Below are 22,833 nucleotides of genomic sequence, written 5' to 3'. Positions count from 1 at the left end.
AATACAGCTCAAGGCCCTGAGGCAAAAGGAAAGGGGTCCACCAGTAAAGTCAGAACCAGGGCAGGTAAATAAGTCAGCAACCTCCCATTGCAACCTGGGATCAGTCAAAGACTCATGTAGACAACAGGGTTCTGTGATCAGAAACATTAAGAATGAGGAGTTCCTCACGAAAGTCCCAGAGTAGTGAGAAACACAGAGCACAGCCCTCGGAAGCCATGAGGAACAAGAGCTAACAGTGTGGGTGCAACAGTGTTCAGACCAGTCAGTTAATTAACAAGCATTTTTTAAATAAGCACCTAATATATGCCTGGCCTGTGCTAAGTACTAGACAACCCAAGGTCTGTATGGAGGCCTCTGTCCTGAAAAGCCATATAGGGTCCTAAAGATATAAGTGCTCTGAACATCAAAGATCTAGGGAGAAAAAGGTTAATACTGAAAATCAGGGAGACCAACAGAGCTGATCACTTGACTTTCATCTTACTGGATGCTACTAACACAGTCCTAAGGGGAAATTTATATTTCTAAAAGCTTTCATCAACAAAAGAGAAAAAAAATAATAAACTACTGAACTGGGTACACTATTCTAAAAATTAAGACAAAAATAAATTTAAAAAAACCCAACTAAACAAAGTAGAAATTCCGAACATCAAAGAAGAGATTAATAAAATCTAAAGCAAAAAAAACTCCCAAATTGATAAAATTACAAGCTTTTTTCCTGGAAAAAAAATAAATAAATAAAATAAACAGCTAATTTGAGTTTTAAAGAGAGGTAAATCAAACTATAAAATGAAAAAGGAGAATTCAACAACTGAAAAGGAAATTTAAAATTTATCAGAAATTCCTCTGCCCAATTATTTGGAACTATGCCCAAAGGGCTATAAAAATGTACATACCCTTTGACCCGGGAATAGTACTTCTAGGGCTATATCCCAAAGAGATCATACAAATGGGAAAATGACCCACATGTACAAAAATATTTATAGAAGCTTTTTTTCTGTGGTGGCAAAGAATTGGAAATTGAGAGGATGCCCATCAATTGGGGAATGGCTGAACAAGTTGTGGTATATGAATGTAATGGAATACTACTGTGCTATAAGAAATGATGAACAGGCTGACTTCAGAAAAACCTGGAAAGACTTTGTATGGTCTGATGCTGAGTGAAATGAGCAGAACCAAGAGAATGTTGTACACAGTAACAGCCATGTTGTTCGACGACTAACACTGGTAGACTGAGCCCTTCTCAGCAATGCAAGGATCTAAGACAGCTCCAAAGGTCTCATGATGGAAAACGCTATCCACATCCAAAGAAAGAACTATGGAATTTGAATGCAGATTGAAGCATACTATTTGCTATTTTTTTTTCTTCTGTTGAGTTTTGTTTCCTCTTTCTGGTGGTTCCTTCTATTGGTTCTAATTCTTACTTATAACATCATTAATATGAAAATATGTTTAATAGGAATGTACATGTATAGCCTATATCAGATTGTGTGCCGCCTTGGGGAAGGTGATGGGGAGGAAGGGGGAGAAAAATTTTAAACTCAAAAGCATATGGAAGTGATTGTTGATAAATCAAAATAAATTAATTTTAAAAAAACTAAAGTGCTTTTTTTTTAGAGGAAATGGATGGATATATACAAAAGCAAAATATTCAGATTAACAAAAAAAATTATTTAAAAATTCAGTATCAGAAAAACTGGACAAGTCATAAATAAACTCCCAAAGGGAAAAAAAAAATCCCTCCAGAACCAGATGGATTTTATCAAACACAAAAGAACAATTAATTCCATTATTACAGAAACTCTTTGCAAGAACAGGAAAAGAGATCTTTCCAATGAATATAGTGTCGATATCTAAATGAGAGAAAAAGCAGAGAAAAAAACTATAAACGAAGGATTCTTAAATTTATTTGTTTTACAGACCCAGCGGGTAGATTTGAACAAAGCCTACAGACTCCTCCATAATGTTGCCTACATTCATAATGGAAGGAAATGTCAAATTTCAAATGGAGATTATAGTGAAATTAAAGATGTAAATATTTCCACAGAACCCCTGAAATCTATCTACATAACTCTAGAGTATGTCTACCCAAGTTAAGAGTCTCTGCTATAAACTAAGGAACACTGACACAAAAGTTTTAAATAAAAATTAGGAAGTAGGATACAATATTTGAAGAAGAATATACACTATGAACATTATAGATTTATACTGGAAATGTAAAACTGGCTCAAAAAGGAAAAATATAAACATAACAAACTTACAAAGAATAAAAAGCACATGATTATATCAACACATTTTGAAAAAAACTTTTTTGGGGGGAGGGGTAGGCAAGGGGTTAAGTGACTTGCCCAGGGTCACACTGCTAGTGTTATGTGTCTGAGGCCCAAATTTGAACTCAGGTCCTCCTGAATCCAGGGTCAGTGCTCTATCCACTGCACCACCTAGCTGCCCCTTGAAAAACCTTTTGACAAAATCCAATACCCATTTCTGTTAAAAAAACAAACTAGAAAACACAAGTATACATGTACTTTTCCTTTGTACTGTAACAAAATCTATAGAAAACCAAAAGTAAACATTATATCTAATGAAGAAAAGTTAGAGGCTTTTCCAAAATGACTAAGGTAAAGTAAGTATGCCATTATCACTACTACCATTTAACACAGTGCTTGGAATATAGTAGGTACTTAATAAATTATCATTGAATTACTAGAAATGCAAGCTACAGAAATAAGATAAGAAAAAGAAATTGAGGGAATAAGCACCAGTAAAGAGGAAACAAAATTAGCAGTTCTTGTAGCAAGAAGACAATAATGAGAAACTGAAGGAATAAGCATAAGTAAAAAAGGGGCAGCTATGTAGCACAGTGGATAGAGCACCAGGCCTGGAGTCAGGAGGACCTGAGTTCAAATTCAGCCTTAGGCCAGATACCTGACACTAGCTGTGTGACCCTGGGCAAGTCACTTAACCCCAATTGCCTCACACACACACACATGAAAAAAAGGCATAAGTAAAAAAGCAATAAACTCCCAGAAAATTAGAATGTAATAGAAGTAACCAGTAATTCTATAAGACAGTATTAAAACAAAGTCAAAAGACTGAAAAAATAGAAAATGTATCTTACAGCAAAAATAACTGACCTGGGAAACAGATCAAAGAAAAAAAAATTCAAGAATCATTGGACTATATGTATACCATGACCACAAAAAATGCCTAGACATCATAATTCAAGAAATGTTAAAAGAAAACTTCCTAGATCTCAGAACCAGAATGTAAAGTGGAAATAGAAAAAAATCCTCTGGTCACCTCCTAAAAGAAATCACCAAATATAAACTCCCAGAAACAAAGGAAAAATACTACAAGCAGCCAGAAAAGAAAGAATTCAAGTAATGAGGAGACACAGTCAGGATCACATGCAATTTGGCAGCCACCACTATTAAGGATAGGGCAGCCTGGAATGAAATATTCCAGAAGGCAAAGGATATAGGCTTAAAGCCAAGAACAACATAGCCAGCAAAATTTAGTATAATCTTACAGGGGAAAGAATGAAATAGATAACTTAGATCTGTTACATCTTGATGATCTTTTAAAAGAATGGAAATAGAGAAGATGAATACACTAGGGGTGGCGTGGGGGCAGGGAAAGGAAGGTTAGAGAAAATTACCTTGCATCATCAGGGTGCACAAGTAGACATGAATATAAAAAGAGGAGGGTGGGGGGAAGAGCTGACAAGTGAACCTCACTTTCATCTGATTAGTCAAAACAGGGAAGAAACATGGAGCTAGATATAGAATTACACTCAACAAAGAAAGAAGTGGGTAAAGGAAGATGGGAGAAGGAGAAATTAGAAGGATAACAGAATAAAGGGAGGGACTGTCCTCAAAACAAGTTCTGAATAAGGATGTACAAAAATATTTACAAGGCTCTTTTTGAGGAAGCAAAAAATAGCAATCTATTTTATGGAGAACTCACACAAGACAAGTGTTCACCTGGAGGTCAGAGGAAGCAATACTCAAGGTTTCTCTGAAGAACTTTGGAATCGACAGCATGACATGGAAAACACTGGCAAAGGCTTACCCAGCATGGCACGCCCACATCAAAAAAAGGCAAAGCAGAATTACAGTAGCTCAAAAGAAACACGTGATGCACAAATTTAGAGACATTTCCACTCCACATGTTCATGTGGACCATTTGTGCACAACCTTCGGCAGAGCCTTCTGAGCTTGTCTGCTCAGTAAAGATTGGTCTGATCAGCCACAATCAGACATACTGTACCCTAACTTCCAATACAGTGATGTCATTTTGGTCCTCTTCAAGAAGGAAGGACACCAATCAACTGGCTAAACAAACTCTCAGTACACAATCAATGTTCATAGTGGGGCTGAGAATACTTTTGATCTCTTTCAACTACCTTCAATATGCAACCTCTTCTCCTGAGGTTCACGCTATCCAAATTTATCACCCAATCCAGATCCTGATGGCTATTATCTATGGACTCCACAGCATTTTCTTTCCTTTCTCATTGAGTTTAGTGCCTGGCTCACAACCTCTCCTTATCACCTATACTCATAATACGGGATATATCAACATACATGTTGTTACCCCTAAATACCTGAATATCCCAATTCCTCTATCTACTCATGTAGGTTCCCATAACCAGTTACTACTCCAATCCATCTCTGCTACACACAGAGATGGTCATACCCTGAACCTTGCCATCACCTATAAAGTTTCCACACTTCCATGTTCATGAACTCTGAAACTCCTTTAACTGATTATAATCTTTTATTATTCCTTCTTTCCCTGTGCTTTATGACCCCTGACATTGTTCTTGATCCCCACTGTGACTTTCTTTCTCTCCAACCTCAGTTCATTATGAAGCAATCACCTCTACACTGCCTATGGTATACTCTCCTCCTTTTCCTATCTTGAACCCTTTCTGGACCAACTCAAACTTCACTTTCAATTCCCCTTTTCTCTGTCTTACTACAAATCACACCACACCAAGCCCCAAGTCTGGATTACTCACATTATCTTCCTTTGCTACTCATGTGTAATTGAATGGAGCCAGAGAAAGTCAAAAAACAGTTACCTGGACCCTCTATATATTTAGGTGATCTAATCCTACTTGGGCCCTCATTGTAGCAAGGTAAATGTATTCTTCCCTAACTGATTCACCTTCCCACTCTCCACAGCTGTGTTCCAAAATTTCTCAAACCCTTCATGACACACCCTCCCCTAAATAATCACAAGGACACTCTGCAATTTCATACTTCACTGAAAAAATGGAGACTATTCACCAAGAACTGTCTTTTTCTCCCTCTTCCTCATTTCATATCTCTCAGATATATTCCTTCCCTACCTCCTCCCCTTCACTCTGGTCTCAAAAATAAATAAATAAATAAATAAATAAACAAACAAGCAAACAAATAAATGAATGAATGAATGAATAAAAAGAGGTGAGGCTAAGCCTTCTACAGCAACCCTGAACCTCCTCCAGGCTTCTCCAGAAAACTGCCCCCATTATCATTTCCCCTCTCACCTTCACTCTCTCCATCTGTTAGTTACTTTTTCCTACTGCCTAACAAGCATACGCATGCATGCTTAACAACCTTCACTTGAGCCTACCATTTCTGATAGCTGCACTCTCCTTTATGACCAAATGCCTTTAGAAAGCCTCTACTACTGATGCTTCTGGTTCCTCTCCTCCCACTGTGTTCTAAACCCTCTGCAACATGACTTCCACCCTCAACATTCAACTAAAACAGCCCTCTCCAAAGTTACCAATGATCTCTCTTAACTGCCAAATCAAATAGCCTCTCCTCAATCCTGATCCTCTTTGACTTCCCTGAAGCATTTGATACTGTGCACCACCTTCTCCTTTTGGATCCTCTCTCCTCTCGAGGTTTTCATAAGCCTGATTTCTGGTTCTCCTCTTCTCCATCAGACTCTTTATTCTCAGTTTCCTTTGTTAATTCTTCACCCACTTCACACCCTCCAATTGTATCCTTCAAGGCTGTCTTGGGTCCTCTTCTCTTCTCCCAATACACACTATCCCTTGGTGATTTTATCATTCCCATGGCATTAATCACTATGAAGATGATTCCCAGATCTACATATCCCAGCTCTGGTTTCTCTGATGAGTTACAGTTATGAATCTCCAACTGCTTCTTGGAAATCTTAAACTCACTGCCCCTGTAAGCACCTCAAACACACCATATCCAAAACAGAATTCATCATCTTTCCCAACAAATCCTCCCTCTACCCCTTCCCTATCACTGTCCGACTATCACCTTCCTCTAGTTCACCAGATCCACAATTTCAATGTCATCCTATTCACTCTAATTTGCTACATGTACCCAATCTATTGCCAAATTTGTCACTTCTCCCTCCCCATCATGTGTTGTATTGTATATCTGTCTTCTCTCTAATCATATTGCCACAACCCCAGATCAGATTGTAATTCTATCTGGAATGCTGTGTTCCCTCACTTCTGCCTTTCAGTTTTTCCTGGCTTCCTTCAAGATTCAACTCAAAAAAACAAAACAAAACAAAACAAAATAAAAAAGACTCAACTCAAAACCTACCTTCTATAGATCTTTCCAGGTCCACTTCTCTCTCTCTCTCTCTCTGTATATATATATGTGTGTGTGTGTGTGTATGTATATAGATAGATAAATAGGTAGATATAGATTTAGATAGATAGATATAGATATATTGCATATCCAGGTATTTACAGGTTTCCTCTATTACAATGAACACTCCTTATGGAATATTTGGGAGTTCTTTTTTGCCTTTCTTTGTACCTCCAGCACTTACTACAGGGTCTGGTACATCGTAAGTGCTGAGTAAATTCTTGGTGATTGACCAACTGGGAGGCAATAGTTGAAGCAAAACAAACTTATTTTTCCTTGAGGATTAAAAAAAAAAAAGGACTGCAAAGAACTGGAATCTAAGGGGATATCTAGGGGAAAGGCTAAATAATTATGATATATGAATGTAATAGAATATGATTACACCATAAAAATTATGAAAGAGATTATTTCAGAGAATCTTAGAAAGTATGAACCAAGGCAGAGTCAAACGTACAAAAGCAGAATGGTTTCCACAAGAACAATATGGCAAAGGAAAACAATTCTGAAAAGACTTAAGCACACTGATAAAAGCAGTGACCAACTACCACTTCCAGAAAGTTGATGGACTCAAGATAAAGAAACAAACATAATTTTTGGATATGGACACTGTGTGGATGTTTTGCTTGATTATGTTTTCTTTCTTGGTTTTTAATTGAGGAGTGGGGAAGGGCTGAGAAAAAAAAATTAAAGAGGGATACTGAAATATTATTTTTAAATGTACGGAAGAGAAAAAGAGACAAGTAGGAAAGTCTTCAGAAGAGAAAAAGAGATAAGCTGGGCAGTCTTGAATGTTATATGTACATATTATGTACTGTTTACAAAAGCAAGGGGTATGAAATGGAAATTCAAGGTTTCATATAGAATCCTCTTTTCATGTTCTGCTGCACGTAAAGAAATGCTTATTTTGGTCTTTAACTTCAGAGGGAAAAAAAGGAAAATGAATATGATGGAAGGATCAAAAGCTTTAATAAAACTTTTTTTTTAAGTTAGTTTATGTTTGGGATAAAGAAATGTGTAAGGTGTCTTAGGAAGATTTCCATACAAAATGAGTAAAAATAGTTTTGTCATTTAAAGGGTGAAATTATTTTGCATTTACTTTGAATATATTTTGTATAGTTGTATCTGTGTATTTGTTGCTTCCTTTCCAATGGAATATAAGTTCTTCAAAAGCAGGGACTGTTTCATTTTTGCCTTTGTAACCCCCAGTTCCTGCTACACTGGATGCTTAATAAAATGCTTGCTGAAAGAATGAATGAAAAATTTTGAAACGTGTGTTTTCTCTTCACCTTCATATAAGCTATCCCCCAAACCTGGAATGCGCTTCCTCTTCACTTCCAAGTCTAGAATCATCAGCTTCTTTCCAGGCTCTGCTCAAGTACCATCTTCTTCTCCATTCTATTTTCCAAGCAAAGTAGACTTTTTCCCAGAGCAAAACATTACATATAACTCTGTACATTTAAACAAGTATCTTCCTATATCTGGAATGTATTTCTTCCCCTCAAATCCCACCTCCACTTCTCTGAATCCTTACCTTCCGTTGAGGATCAAGGCAGATACACTGCTCCCAGGCAGTTTTTCCAAGCCCCCCTAGTTATTAGTGCTCTTTCCCTCCTCATGTTACTTTTTGAGGTCATACTGCTGAACACATACTAAAATATAAACTTATTATTAGAGATTGTTTCATTTTTATCTTTATATCTCCAATGCCTAGAAAAACATGAAGTAAGCACTTCATTAAGTACTTACTGAATTGAATTACAAATAACAAATATAAAGTTGACAGAAAGCCTGCTTTAGGGTCAGAAGACTTGGTTTCAAGTCCTACCTTTGACACAAACTGGCTCTTTCTTCTTGGATTTTACTTCTCTTGCCCTCAGTTTCCTCAACAACAAAATTAGGGGGCTGAACTTGATGACCTATATGGTCTCTTCCAATTCTAAATCTATGACTCTATATCTTAACCTCTCAGTGTCCGCAAGCAACGAAGACTACAAATTGCAGAGCTTTTGCCCATCTTCACTGGTTAAGGGAGTTTCCTTACCACATGTTCTCTATATCAGCAAAATCACACAGACACAGACACAGACACACACATACACACGAATAGAGATATAACTTTTTTCAACTTACATTAATAATTTCATCTTTACAAAATACTAATGCTTCGGACTGCTTGCTTTGAGGGAAAGCTGCTTCAAATGCTAGTTTTGCCGCAATTGCAGCTGGGGCATAAGTGTCACATTGTGCTATAAGCCAATATCCCATAAGACTTTTTAAATGAGGTGCCAGATGTTTCTTTACTTTTAGGATAAGTTTTTCAAAAGCTAGTTGTGTGGCTTCTCGAACTCGACGGTCATAATCCTATTGAAAATACAAATATGGTTAAAAAATAATTGCCTCTTCCTCCTAAGACTGTACCTACATGCATAACTAATATCTAACTGGAAGTGTTTCTTTTTAAACACCAGTAAAAATCAAGAAAATAACCAAGATATTTTTTATCTTACATGGCAAGTACCTAGTGTGTCTAAATCTTTCACTTTTCAAGCAGTTAAGTTACTAGATGTTGCAGAGACATGTCTTAAAAAACAAGGCTAGAATCTACTCCCTGCTCTGATGCTAGTTTATTGGAAGGACTGCATAAGAAACCAACTTATATTTTATTTCCCTTATTCTTCAAGAAGTAAACAAATAAGGATTTAAAATAAGTAACTTAAAGGATGAGAAAGTATCTGTTTGTAGTTAGGATCCAAAGTATATTATTAACAGCTATAAAAACACAGTCCCCAGAGTCTATGTAAATAAAACACAGCAGTCTTTTATTTTGTTTTTCTAACGTTCCTCAGAAATTCACTGTTCTTTTCAAAACCTTATCAAAGGGAAATCACCCAAATTTAACTGTACTCATTACTACAACAAAAGAATTTTAAAACAAAAAAATGTTTCAGTACTTACAAGAGAGATTTTGCAATAAATTCTTGGCCAGTATGGAAGAACACCTTTTACAATCTCTGCATCTCTTTCATCACACATTGCCCCGAATTCTTGCATAGCCTAATGCAAAGAACCAATATATGCAAGGTTACTAATACCCTTTGTAAGTATACATGAGTAGCAAAACACCTCCATGGTATGTATGTCATAGTTATTTTGTTCAGTTTGGCAAAGTTTAAATAATGTAAATGGAGGTTATATAGGTTAATTTTCACCTCTGCCATTTGGAAATACTTAAGACATTCCCTTACAGACTAATATAATAAGGAATTTCTGACATTTTATAAAAATCCTCTTAATATAATTTAAATTCACAATTATATTCCCTAATATGTATCAAAGTAGTCAAAATTTAAAGGTATATATTTTTTAATCACAGCAACAAATAAATTCATATATCACCTGGAGGCAGATCCAGTTACTATGTTTCTGAAGTTTATGCTTCAGAAAAATCACTTGTAAATATGTAAGCCTAATCTAATTTCCCTTATAAACAACATAGCTAACACAACAAGATATGCTTTTGATTTTCTAATGGAACACTATTTCAATAAAAGGGCTTTTGTGCCTAATTGTAAGGTAAAAAAGTAAACTTGCTTTTAATTTTGTTGTAACATCTTTCTTGGAAAGTTTTCGAAGGACCATCCGGAAATCAGAATCCACCAGGCTGTCTATTTCTTCTGCTCCTTGTACAGCAGGAACATAGCCCAGGTCACTCTGAGATGTCCCAAAGCCAATAAATCCAGGTACTGTTCCACGTTCTTTTGCAAGGAGTTCTGCAGCACGTCCACTGTTTGAGGGCTGATGAAAAGCAAAGAAGATAGATCAAAGAATTATCTTCTAAGACCTAATAAGAAGTTACTTAAAATTTTTTTCATTGTTGTTAAGGGTTTCCCCTAAACTTGTCTTTTTGAGTTGCCAGATTTTCCACAAACAACAGACCCAGAGTATATAGGAAGCCATGAATGTGTCAAGGACAAAGCTCCTCCTGAGCTGATAACAATTTGTTGTTTATACTCCAAGCTCGATTCCCTGTGTGTCCTAGAGAATCAAATCAAGCGCCGGTCAGTCTGCACTAGACTGGGAAACAGCTTGTGCAGGTGGGACCCTTATAGATAAACAGAGCATCCTACCTTCATAGTTTAAGTTCTCAAGGGAAAATAAAATGATGCTTTTGCCATCTTAATTATTCATGACTTCTCCCTCCCCTACCACTCCCACTTAGAAGTTTCATATATATGCAAGCTTTTGTTTGGATTGTGAACTCTTCGCCCTGGCTTAGAGTTCCACATACATGTTCATTTCTCTTGTCACTTCTCTTGTAATAAAAATAGTTGCAACACAATGTCTCACGGACTTGTGATAGTGTTTTTTGGTTAACATAGTAAATATTCACTTGAGAATTTTTATTTTTTTTTTAGCCTGAGATCTAGGGTATCCAACACTCCTTTTATTGAATGGCCTATCTTAGACTAGTAATACTAGATTTCAAACTATATTACATAGTGTTAACCATGAAAACAATCTAGTACTAGCTAAGAACTTACCATTTGACAAAAACTGTTGGGAAAACTGGAAAGCACCACAGAAGAAGCTAGGCACAGATTAACAACTCACAACATATACCAAGATAAGATCAAAATAGATAAATGATTTAGACATTTAGGGTGGTATCATAAGTAAATCAGAAGAGAATGGAAAAATGTACCAGTCAGATCTATGGATAAGGAAAGAATTTATGACCAAACAAGAAACAGAATCAATCATGGAAGTAAAATGGATAATTTTGATTACACGAAATTAAAAAAGTTTTACACAAAATTAATGAAGCCAAAATTTTAGAAGGAAAATAAGAAACTAGGAAAAATTTTTACAACCAGTTTCTTTGATAAAGGCCTTATTTCTCAACTATATAGGGAACTGAGCCAAATTTATAAAAATAAGAGCCATTCCCCAATTGATAAACGGTCAAAGGATATGAGCAGGCAGTTCTCGGATGAAAAAATTAAAGCTATCAATAATCACATGAAAAAATGCTTTGAATCACTATTAAAGAAATGCAAATTAAAACAACTCTGAGGTATTATCTCTCACCTATTAGAGTGGCTAACATGACAGAAAAGGAAAACAAAAATGTTGGAGGAGATGTAGAAAAATAGGTACATTAATGCATGTTGATGGAGTTGTGAACTAGTCCAACTATTCTGGAGACAATTTGGAACCATGCCCAAAGGGCTGTAAGACTGTGCATATCCTCTGATCCAGCAAGATTAGGTCTGTTATCCTAAAGAGATCAAAGAAAAAGGAAAAGGAACTATACATACAAAAATGTTTATAGCAGTTCTTTTTGTGGTAGCAAAGAATTGGAAATTCTTGAGGGGATACCCATCAATTGGGGAATGGCTGAATAAGTTGTGGTATATGACTGTGATGAAATACTACTGTATTATAATAAATTTTAAGAAGGAGTGTTTCAGAAAAACCTGGAAAGTTTTATATAAAAGTGATGCAAAGTGAAGTAAGCAGAACAAGGAGAACATTGTACACAGTAATAGCAAAATTGGAATGATGATCAACTGTGCAAGATGTAGCTACTCTGATCAAGACAATGATTTAACACAATTCCTAATGAATTTCCATAATGATAAATGCTATCTACCTTGAGAGAGAACTGATGAATTCTGAGGGCAAACCGAAGTAAATTTTTTTCACTTTCTTTTTCTTGCCTTTTTTTTTTTTGTGGAGGGGGAATAACTTTTATGGCAATACATTTTGCATGATTTCACATGTCTAATCAATATCACCTTGCTTGCTTTCTCAATGGTAGGGAAGGGGCAGGAAGGAAAGAATTTGAAATGCAAATTTTAAAAAAATAAATGCTAAAAATAATTTTACATGTAATCGGGAAATATTTAACTAAAAAAAAAAATGGCCTATCTTTGTCCTCAAGGAAACTTAAACAAATTTGTTTCCTGGTTTACACAGCACAGACTATTTTCCTAGTTCAAAAGACTAGGTGGCACAGTAGATAGAGCACTGGCCCTGGGGTCAGGGAGAATTGAGTTCAAATCCAGCCTCAGACATTTGATACTTACTAGCTGACCCTGGACAAGTCACTTAACCCCAATTACCTCACCAAAAAAAAAAAAGAAGAAGAAGACACTTTTTTGCTGAGATGCCACAGAAAGAGGCTATTTCAAACTTAGCTCACATAAGAAACCTATGTTGGTTTGTATAAATTTTCATAATTATCTTATCTCCCTGCTCTGAAAGCTTTTTGGATTACTTCTGCCACTTCAATTACGCCAGTTAACATTTTCTTGAATCTTCTAATTCTTTAACCTTCCACACTAGCTCATATAAGTATCTTGACGTAATTTTAAGTACATTGTTATTATCACTTGTGTTTATTTAAGTCCCTTTGCGCCTCAGTTTCATCATCTAAAAAAGGAAAGGGTTTGGACCACATGCCATCTAAGAGCCCTTCCAACTATGACAATGAGTCTTTAAATATTTTTCATTCATTCCCCAATCTATTCCTTCATGGAGGTGGGAAGTCCTCAGATGTTACACATTGTACATGTTTAGAGACTTTCTCAATGTATCAATCGGTTGTGCTGATTTTTTTTTTTTGCTCTCTAAAATAATAATATTTGTCATCTAGGATGGCTGTCTGGGAATGGGAGCAGAAGAGATACATGGGATACTGTGCTGATGAAACAGTAATAAAAACTTATTTTACAAATTGACTATTTGTCTTTTCCTATAAGTTCCTCAACAGCAAGTTCCTCATATTTTATTTCACTTCTTTTTGCAATTCTTCTAACATCCATTAAAATAGTCTAAACACTATGTATGTCCAATAAATGTTGCTGGTTAAATGTAAAATGACAGAAACTCAAGCCAGACATCCCTCTAGAAGTATACAGAGACCAATATGAACATAAGGTCCAAAGTTAATAAATAGGATAGTAAAAAAGAGCAAGCCAAAAAAATACTCAACCATAAAGAGCTACTACGGTGACAAGGCAAGCTCAAGACATAAATACAGAAGTAGAAAATTATTCAAAAACATTTACAAGCAAAGTCTCAAAGAAAAAATGTGTCTAGGATATAAGTCCAACAAGAATTACTAGAAGAAGTAAAGCAAGAATTAAAGAATAAATTAAAAAAGATTTTAAAAACCATTTGAGAACAGAAGAGGAAAGAATGGGAAAAGAGAAAGGAATTAGAAAAGAAAAAATACGAAAATAAAATCAACTGCTTGGAAAAAGAACAAAATCTTACTGAAGAAAATAACTCTGAAAATTAAAATTGGCCAAAAGGCAGTGAAAGACTACATGAGAAATCAAGAAATAATAAAGTAAAGTCAAAAGACTGAAAAAAATAAAAAAAAAATTATGTTATTTCATAGGAAAAAGTGGTCTTACAAAACAGAAAAAAAAAAAAAAGATGTAACTAAAGAATCACCTGAAAACTGATGGAATCCTAATAAAGCTTCCCCCAGCCCCATTCTAACTTCCTTATGGGCCCCACTGAACAACAGGCCTGTCCTGATTCAACCACACTTCAGGTCCCCAGATTCAATACTGTCACTGCCCCAGCTAGCCACTGCCTCCAGATCCAATTCACATATCTGAATAGGTGTGTCCTTGTACTCAACCACAATCACATCATCCATTTAGCCCAAGATGGGACCACAAAACCTAACTATCTATCTTGACCAGACAGGAGCACAATATCTAGCCAATCAGAAAACAGCACAACCAGGATGTCTGACCACAGAACCATAGAAGGAACCCCTCCCCATTACATAATCACTTAACAAATCCCTCCTACCTTTTTAATATTCATAACTTCTGTTGTTTAACCAATATCATTATACTCTAAACTTGCCTGTGCTGTCTTCCTAAATTGCTAGTTTCTCTTGAAACCTAGCCCACTTCTGAGGAGTGTCAATTCTCCATAAATACCTATACTTGGATTAGAGGTGGTCTGACTCTGAATTCCTTGAGATAGTGCTGCCACAACACACACCATGAAATCGCAACAAAAACTATGAACGTAAAAAAGACTAGACATCCTATTTTAGAAATCTTAAAAGAAAACTGTTCAGATATCTCAGAAATAGAGGACAAAGTAGAAGTTGAAAAAATCTACCTCCTGAAAGAAATCTCAAAATGGAAACTTCTGAAAATATTATAGCCAAAATTCAGAGCTCCCAAGGCAGGGAAAAATACTGCAAGCAGCTAGAATGGATTCAAGCACTGAGGAACCTGTCAGGATCACACAGGATTTAGCAATTACCTCTAAAAAGGCAGCAGAGCACCCAATATATGATATTCCAGAAAGCAAAGGAACTGGGCTCACAACCAAGAAAAACCTAACCAGCAAAGCTGAGTATAATACTACAGGGGAAAAAATGGACCTTTAATGAAATAAATTTCCAAGAATTCTTGATGAAAGAGAGTTGAATAAAAAACGTGACATATAAATACAGGAATCAAGAGAAGCATAAAAAAACAATTATGAGTGAGAAATTACAAGAGGCTAACCAAGATTAAATTGTTTACATTATCTTACGGGGAGATGATACATGCAGGCCCATTAGACCTCAAGAATCATCACCTGAGGTCACAGAAAGAATTTAATTAGACAGAAGGGCTAGGTGTGATTCTGTTATGTTTGAAAGATCTCAAAAGAAGAATGGGATCAGACGGATAGAGAAGAGGGATGCAATGGGATGGGGGAGAGGGAGAGAGAAGAAAAATGAAAACAACTATGTAAACAGAGTGTATGAAAAGCAGTTTATACAACAAAGAAATGGCAGTGGAGAGGAATGGCAAGACATTAGAACTTCACTCTCATCTGAACTAAAGGAGAAAGGAATACATACATACACACACACACACACACACACACACACACACACAATTGGGTAAAGAAATACATCTTAACCAATAGGAAGGAAAGGGATAAAGAAAAAAGGTGGGAGTAAAAGGGAGAGGTCAAGTATGGGAAGCATGAGAAGCAAAACATATTCTTAAATGGAGCAGGGGAAGAAAAGAATAAGTATGAGAATAGGACAAAGAGAAATATACAGTTAGAAATCATAACAGTGAATCTGAATGGGATGAACTCTTCCATAAAATGAAATGAAAGAGGAGAGCAGAATGTGTTAGAAACCAATATATTTATAAGAAACATCTGAAATAGAAAGACATACATATAATTAAAATATCGGACTGGAATAGAATTTATTATGCTTCAGCTGAAGTAAAAAAGGAAGAGAGAATAATCTTATTCTCAGATAAAGCCACAGTAACAAAAAAAAAACAACTAAAAGAGATAAACAGGAAAACTACCTTTTGTTAAAAGATATTCTAGACAATGCATTAATATCAATACTGAACATATATGCACAAATAGTATAGTATCTAAACTCTTAAAGGAAAAGTCAAATGAAATACAGGAAGACTACAGTAGTGTGGAACTAAAATTTACCTCTCTCAGACTTAGATAAATTGAACATCAAAGGAAGGAAAGGAGGGAACAAATGGATTAAACAAGACTGTATACCACTGGATCTGGAGCCTTTTAAAGATTCAGGTTTAAACCCTGGCTCTGCCCCAACTATCTGTAAAACCTTGGGCCAGACGTTCCACTGTGGAAAAAAAAAAAAAAAAAAAAAATGAAGTTGGCTGAGATGACCTCTAAGGTTCCTTCAGTTCTGAATATCTGATCATATTTACATCTACAAAATTGAACTAAATCACCTACAAAAATGAGCAATCTGTAGGACCACTGTGAACCTAAGGGGAATGCTGCTATGATTTAGACTCTGTCGTGGATGACCTACATGAAAATGGCAAACACCTTTGGCAAGTAAATGGATTCCTGTTTTATGCTCCCCTTGCTAATACCATTCAGAAGCAACTTAATAAAAGTTACAAACTCTGTTATATCTTTCAAAGAATGATGTAGACTTTTAACATTCACAGGAGATATCTTATTAGAGATCGCTTAAGAAGGTACTTCCCTCTACCCAAACAATTTTATTTTCTTTTTCACAACAAAAAATGAACTTAAGGGCATCTCATATTCTTCTATAAGCTTTCAATCATGTGACTATAAATAAAAAAAAGTCTGTGATTTTGTCCAAATCTTCCGAATCATCCCTTCTATCAGATACCTGAAATTTAATAGTCTTAAAATTGTGTTGCCCCCAGCACAGGCTTATTCTGTGTATACTTGTATATTGTGTATACTTGTTCTAGTCTAGCTGATCTTTTAATCTTTTGTTTCTCTTCTTCCTGGTCACACTATATTTTCTATGGGAAGTGGATTCACTGTTGGACTTATGGCTAAGATGGTGATGAGGAAGGACATAGAGAAACCCAGCCCTCTCACAAAAACCTCAGAAAATATCTAAAAGGACCCCCAAAAAGGAACAGAAACAAGCACCTCCATCTAATACAAAACAGCAAAATAAAACAAATCAAAACACAGACAGAAGCTGACAAAGATTAATAGAGGTGTGACAACACAGAAGCCAGCAAGCTCTTAGGTAAACATGACGAGCAAAGGTGAGGAGCCTACCAAGGAAAACAGTCCAAGTTCCCACAATTGAACCTGAAGCTGGACTCTTCCAACAGAAGAGCCCAACAGAATAGAAACAAAGGACAGTCTAAGGCAAAGACTCTGGTTTGAGGTGGAGAGTGAAGCCACCTCATCTAGATTCTCAGCAGGAGTAGCACTCAGATTAAAGAGGAGACAGGATCAAAAAATTCAACCAATTTAATTTGGTTGAATTTATCCATTCTAAGTAGTGGAGAAAAACTGGCTGACTGGTATGAACACAAAATTCCAATCCAGGAATTGAGGCTGAAAACACAAGCAAATAAAATACCAAATACAATGAAGAAATACTGCAGCTAAAGAGAGACCCAAGGTGTGTACCCAGAAAAAGAAAGGAACACAAAATAAGCAGAGCCCTCTGAGAAAAAAATTGGTTAGGCCACAAAATCTACAAGAGCCCCCGAGAAAACTGAGAGATTGAAAATTACATTAGTAAGAGCACTAGAGGAGACTGGTTTCTGCTCTAGTGCTTCTCATACTCATGGTTCACCCTCCACCAAACACTAATAGTCGAAGACATTCATCTGATACTTGCATCTGCTAACTCATACTGTTTTATATATGTGATATTGTATATGGAAGTACTTAAATAGTAGCTTCATTGTGATTTTATGGGGCTGTGAACCTGGGAACACAATAGTTTCTAAAGAACTGGAATTTCAGGTGACCCGATGCCAATGAGCATCAATGTGGTGGTTACATTAATAACAATACCAACTCAAGGTTTGCAAAGAGCTTTAAATACATTAAATTTAAATTTAAGATTAAATTTAAATAATTTTTCCAATGTGTATACTCCCATTTGTAGTATGTTGTCAACATGTGTTTGCCTACAAGATGTGACTCCCAAATGATTTCAAGCCCTAGTCTCTCTACTTCATTCCAGTCCTATAACCCCTAGTTTTATGGATATTTCTACCTAGAAGGCATTTCAAATCACACATCCAAACAAACATTTCCCCCTCTTAAATTCCCCTCCCTTCCTCTAAACTTCCTGGTTTCTGCTGAAGACACCACAACCTTGTCAGGCACCTGGGTTCACATTTCCAGAGTCATTCTTGAACAACCCCTTCTTGTCCCTCACTTTTCATAAACCCATCCACTGCCCGTTCTGGTTGAGTTTACTTCCGTATCTCTCATTCATTCCATTTACTGCCACCATTCCAGTTCAAGGCCTCATCTTGTCTTGCCTCAACTATTATAATATCCTCATAATTAGTCTGTTTTCAAAATACAGTGTTCTTTTCACTGTACTATGCTACATCTTTAATAATGGGGACAATCCATTTTCATACTTAGGAAGATAAGATCTTCACTGAAGGGAAAATAGAAACTGATATGCTGTAAGACAGCATAGTTAAAACTTCGATAAAATGCTTTTTGGGATTAGCAAACATCTCTGTGATAAATGAATTAACTCAAACATGTAAAAGGGTATGCAGAGAAAAAAATGCCATCCAAATTGGGAATGGGCAGGAAGCAGGGAGAAACCTGGATTAAACTAGAATTTCCTTTATATCTCTAAAGTGTGGCTTTAATTTTCAGATTCAAATGTCTCTTCATGTCAGGATATTTCATGAGGAATGAAAAAGAAAATAATGTAACTTCAGCAAAGAGAAGGAAAGTTGAGTGTATGTCGGACATTTGAAATACTTGAAAACTTATAGGGTAAATCATTTGTTCTCAAAATTTTATATATGTAAGTTTATATACACAAGTGTTTCAGATATAGCTTGTTAAAATTTGGACAGAAGGATACTTATAATTGCTGAAACCACTGAATTAGTATTTGAGAATCAAACATTTCAAGAACAGAATTTTTCACATTTTTAATGGAAGCTTTTAACTAGTTATTTTTTGACAAAGGGAAGCTATTCTAGCTGTCAAAATGGCAGATTTAAATGGGAGATAGGAAATCCTGTTGCTATCTTACTTAGGGCAAATTAGTAAAACAAAGATGTTTTGTTAATAGTGGAAGACAGAGGTCTAGAGCTCAGGGCTGGAATTACCTAAACTACAGTTTCTTCATCTATAACATAAAGGCTTATAACATCATGATCTCTAAGACCATTTCTCATTATAAATCTTAAGATCTGCCTAGAAGTGGTTGAACCCATAAAGATAAATAGCTTAGACTAAGAGAAGGAAGAAACCACTATGAATAAAACCTTGAGCACCGCCAGAAAAAATTTGGAGTCAGAAAAGACAAGAAACTATTAAAAGAGCTAGGCAGAAGCCAGTGTGATACAGTGGTAGGAGCAATGGATTTGAAGTCAAGTCAACAAACATTCATTAAGTACCTACTAATATGCCAGGCAGTGTGCTAACACTAGGGATAAGAAGAAAGGAAGAAAAAAAAGTTTCTCCTTCACATTCTAACAGGGAAGACGACATGTAAACAACCAGACATAAACAAAATACATACAACATAAATTGGAAATAATCTCAGAAGGAAGACAGTAACGACTGGGAAAAGTTTCTTGAAGCAAGTGGGACTTTAACTGAGACTTGAAGGAAGTCAGGAGGTAGAGATGAGGAGGGAGAGTATTCCAGACATGAAGAACAGCCAGTGTAAAGGCACAGAGTCAAGAGATGGAGTGTCTTGTTTGTGGAAAAGCACAAAGGACATTGTCACTGCATGGTAGAGTACATGTACAGGAGTAAGGTGAAAGGAGGCTGGAAAGGTAGGGGTCAGGTTTTAAAAGTAATAGGATTTTATACAGATCTTCATGGAGTGACTTCTGATTTTTTGATTGATAAGATGTGTAATGAATACATTAATAGATTAGATTTTTCAGAATTGCCTCTCTTCTGAGAAAACTCACAATGCAGCCTGAAGTGATCAATCAAACCTTTACAAGGCTCACAATCACTGGCATTCTTCTGCCTGCGTATCTGAAGTGAAGCTAATAAAAAATTGTAGAACCTGTTCCCCTCACAGAACTCTGGTCCTGTGACCCACCAAGTAATGACCCCCCAGGACTTGAGCAATATTGCTCCCACAGGACTCCAGAATTGTTGTATTATCTTCCATTTGTGGGTTTGTTGAAGGAAACCACTCTGGTCTCAGGAACAAATGTTTGTAAACCACTTCCTTCCTCCCTTCCCAGTTGTGATTTATGTACATAATCTCTGTCTTCATTTCAGCAAGGTGGAATGCTGATCAGGAGAATTCCTGATTTACAAATCTGTTCCTCATATTGAAACTAATTAATTAAATGGCTATGTAATTACTGGCACTTTGTTTCTGGACTTCTGTTTTGTCATTCTCAGGTTAGAGACTGGCTCAGTAAAATCCTGTTAACATCCTGGAGTGTAAAAGCAAGCCACTTAAGGGTGATGACATGGTCAGAAATGTTCTATAGGAAAATAACTTAGTGGATAAATGGAGAATGTACTGGAGTAGGGAGAGATTACAGGCAGGGAAACCAACAGGCTTTTAAATAGTCCAGGTATGAGGTGATGAGGGCCTGAACCAGGGTGGTGGCAGAGTGAGGAGAGAAGGGGGCTTTATCAGAAGGATGCTGCAAAGGTGAAAACCACAGGACTTTGCAACAGATTGGATAGGAGGTGATGAGAGAGTGAGGAGTACAGGATGATAGTGCCCTCAACAGTAATAGGAAAGTTAGAAGAGGGAAAGTTATGGAGTTCAATTCTGGACATGTTGAGTTTCAGATATCTACAGGACATCCAACATCCAGTTTGAGATGTTTGAAAGGCTGGGAGATCTGAGTCTGGCAGAGAGGTTAGGGCTGGAGAGGTACATTTGAGAACCATCAGTAGAAAGATGAAAATTAAATCCATCGGAGCTAATGAGATCACCAAGTGAATCTGTGAAGATTTTGCAAATCTTTAAAGGGTTTCAATAATAAACGCCAGCAACTAGTAGTAGTACTAAGAAGCAAATCAAGGAGACTAGTATTTCTGAAGGCAATGAATGCAAGAGTATCCAGAAGGACTGGGTGCCCAACAGTATAAATGCTACAGCAAAAGTGGAGGAAAAATGAGAATATGCTATTAATGCTCTTTGGCTAAGTAGTTTCAAAAGAATATTGACAGGGGTTGCTAGGTGTTGAGCAGAGTTGCACGGAAGTAGCATTGGGTGTAAAAACTTTTTCAAGAGGTCTGGCTCTGAAAGGGGAGCGAACTCTGGGTGCAAACAGCTGTGCAATCCCTCACTTAGAAAGGAGAAGGAGAACAGGTGGAGCAGACTGAAAAACAGAACTACGCGATCGACGATCCCTTCACCTGCAGCAGCCCTCAGACACCAAGCCACCCAGGGCCGCAACACCACGAACCACGGACGTGTCATTTTCCTGCCTAGGAGGACTTCGGCCTAAGATGGCCCCTCAAGTTCCCTCCGGCTGCCAGGGCGCCAGGAATGATGGAGCAGCAAGCCAAGGTGCAGGAGGCGCGGACGCCCAACTGCCTCGGGCGCCCGGCCGCGGGCGCCCCGCCCCGAGAAGCCCGCCCCCTCTCCTCACTCACCCTCTGGTTCCCCTTCGTCCGCTGCTTGTTCTTCCCCCCCATGGCAGCCAGCCCCGTGATACCCAGACTTCGCGCGAACCTCAGCCTTCAGCCGGGAGGACGACTTCCGGGCACGCAGCGCCCGCCGGAAGAGAGCCGCCGAGCAACGCCTTCCCCTTCCCTTCCCCTCCGCCTCCCGCCCTCTCGCCGCCCGCCGCCCGCCCCCTGCCTCCTGCCTCCTGCCTCCAGAAACCCCATCCCGGCCTTTCTCTCCTTTGCCCTAGGAAACGTCACAGTGTAAAGCCCTGCCCAAAGCCAAGATACCCATTCTCATCCAATAGAAACCCAAAGATGGGTAGCTAGGGCATGATAGGAGGGGAGGGGCCGGGGGCAGGGCCAGGGCCAGGGGCAGGGGGGGAGGGGAGGGGAAAGCCACGAAGGGACAAGAAAGAAATGCGTCACTTCCGAGATTTCTAGGATCAGGTCTCCCTTCCCCTTGGTCACGTGAGCTTCTGTCCGGGGACATTCTGGACCTAGGGTGCAGTGGTGGGTTTTAATTCATTTCTTTTTAACGTCAGCACTGTGCTGGTGGAAGAGTAATGGCATACATGATGGATATTTATTGTTTTGCTTGACTAAACGTTAAAGTGTAGGGCTTTTATTGGGGGAAGGGATAAGTTAGTGAAAGATTGAGATGCAAAAAGAAAAAAAAGCACCAATACGTTTAAAGATATACAGAAGATTTACTAGCTGTGTGACCCTGGGCAAGTCACTTAACCCCACTTGCCTAAAAAAAAAAAAAAAAGATACACAGAAGAAAACACTCAGGAGAGGACACAAATAGGTCGCTTTTGTTACTGCCCTCTTTAATACACACTTAAAAGCTATAACAAGTTTGTGGTTTCATATACAATTTTTGTCCTTTCCATGCAGAAATGTTCTTGTCCATGATTAAGTTCATAATAATAAAAATTTTTTCAAAGACAAGCACTAGTCACAAAACTTTAGAGCTATTTCTTCATGCTTTTTACATGTTCACATGTTTTCACAAGTGGGATCCCAAGGCCCAAAGAGGTGAAATGGTAAAAATGACTAGTCAGTCACC

The 22,833-nt window shown here is 37.3% G+C and overlaps 1 protein-coding gene across 2 annotated transcripts in view; it reads right to left on the bottom strand.

Moving 5' to 3' along the window:
* LTN1 (listerin E3 ubiquitin protein ligase 1) overlaps nucleotides 1-21,847 on the bottom strand; it is an 85,668-nt gene extending 63,821 nt beyond the window's left edge. For both annotated transcript variants that reach the window (XM_027875504.1, XM_027875505.1), the window contains exons 1-4: nucleotides 21,750-21,847; nucleotides 10,221-10,424; nucleotides 9,585-9,683; nucleotides 8,760-8,990 (exon numbers count right to left, since the gene is read on the bottom strand). In XM_027875504.1, the coding sequence (XP_027731305.1) occupies nucleotides 8,760-8,990; nucleotides 9,585-9,683; nucleotides 10,221-10,424; nucleotides 21,750-21,791 (576 nt within the window). In that variant the 5' untranslated portion in view covers nucleotides 21,792-21,847. The remainder of the gene's footprint in view (nucleotides 1-8,759; nucleotides 8,991-9,584; nucleotides 9,684-10,220; nucleotides 10,425-21,749) is intronic.
* Nucleotides 21,848-22,833: the final 986 nt, after the last annotated feature.

Source organism: Vombatus ursinus, unplaced genomic scaffold (assembly GCF_900497805.2).
Source record: "Vombatus ursinus unplaced genomic scaffold, bare-nosed wombat genome assembly UNPS02014809.1, whole genome shotgun sequence".
Classification (NCBI taxonomy): Eukaryota; Metazoa; Chordata; class Mammalia; order Diprotodontia; family Vombatidae; genus Vombatus; species Vombatus ursinus.
The sequence above is the reverse complement of the archived record's forward strand: the minus strand, read 5'-3'. Positions and strand labels throughout refer to the sequence as shown.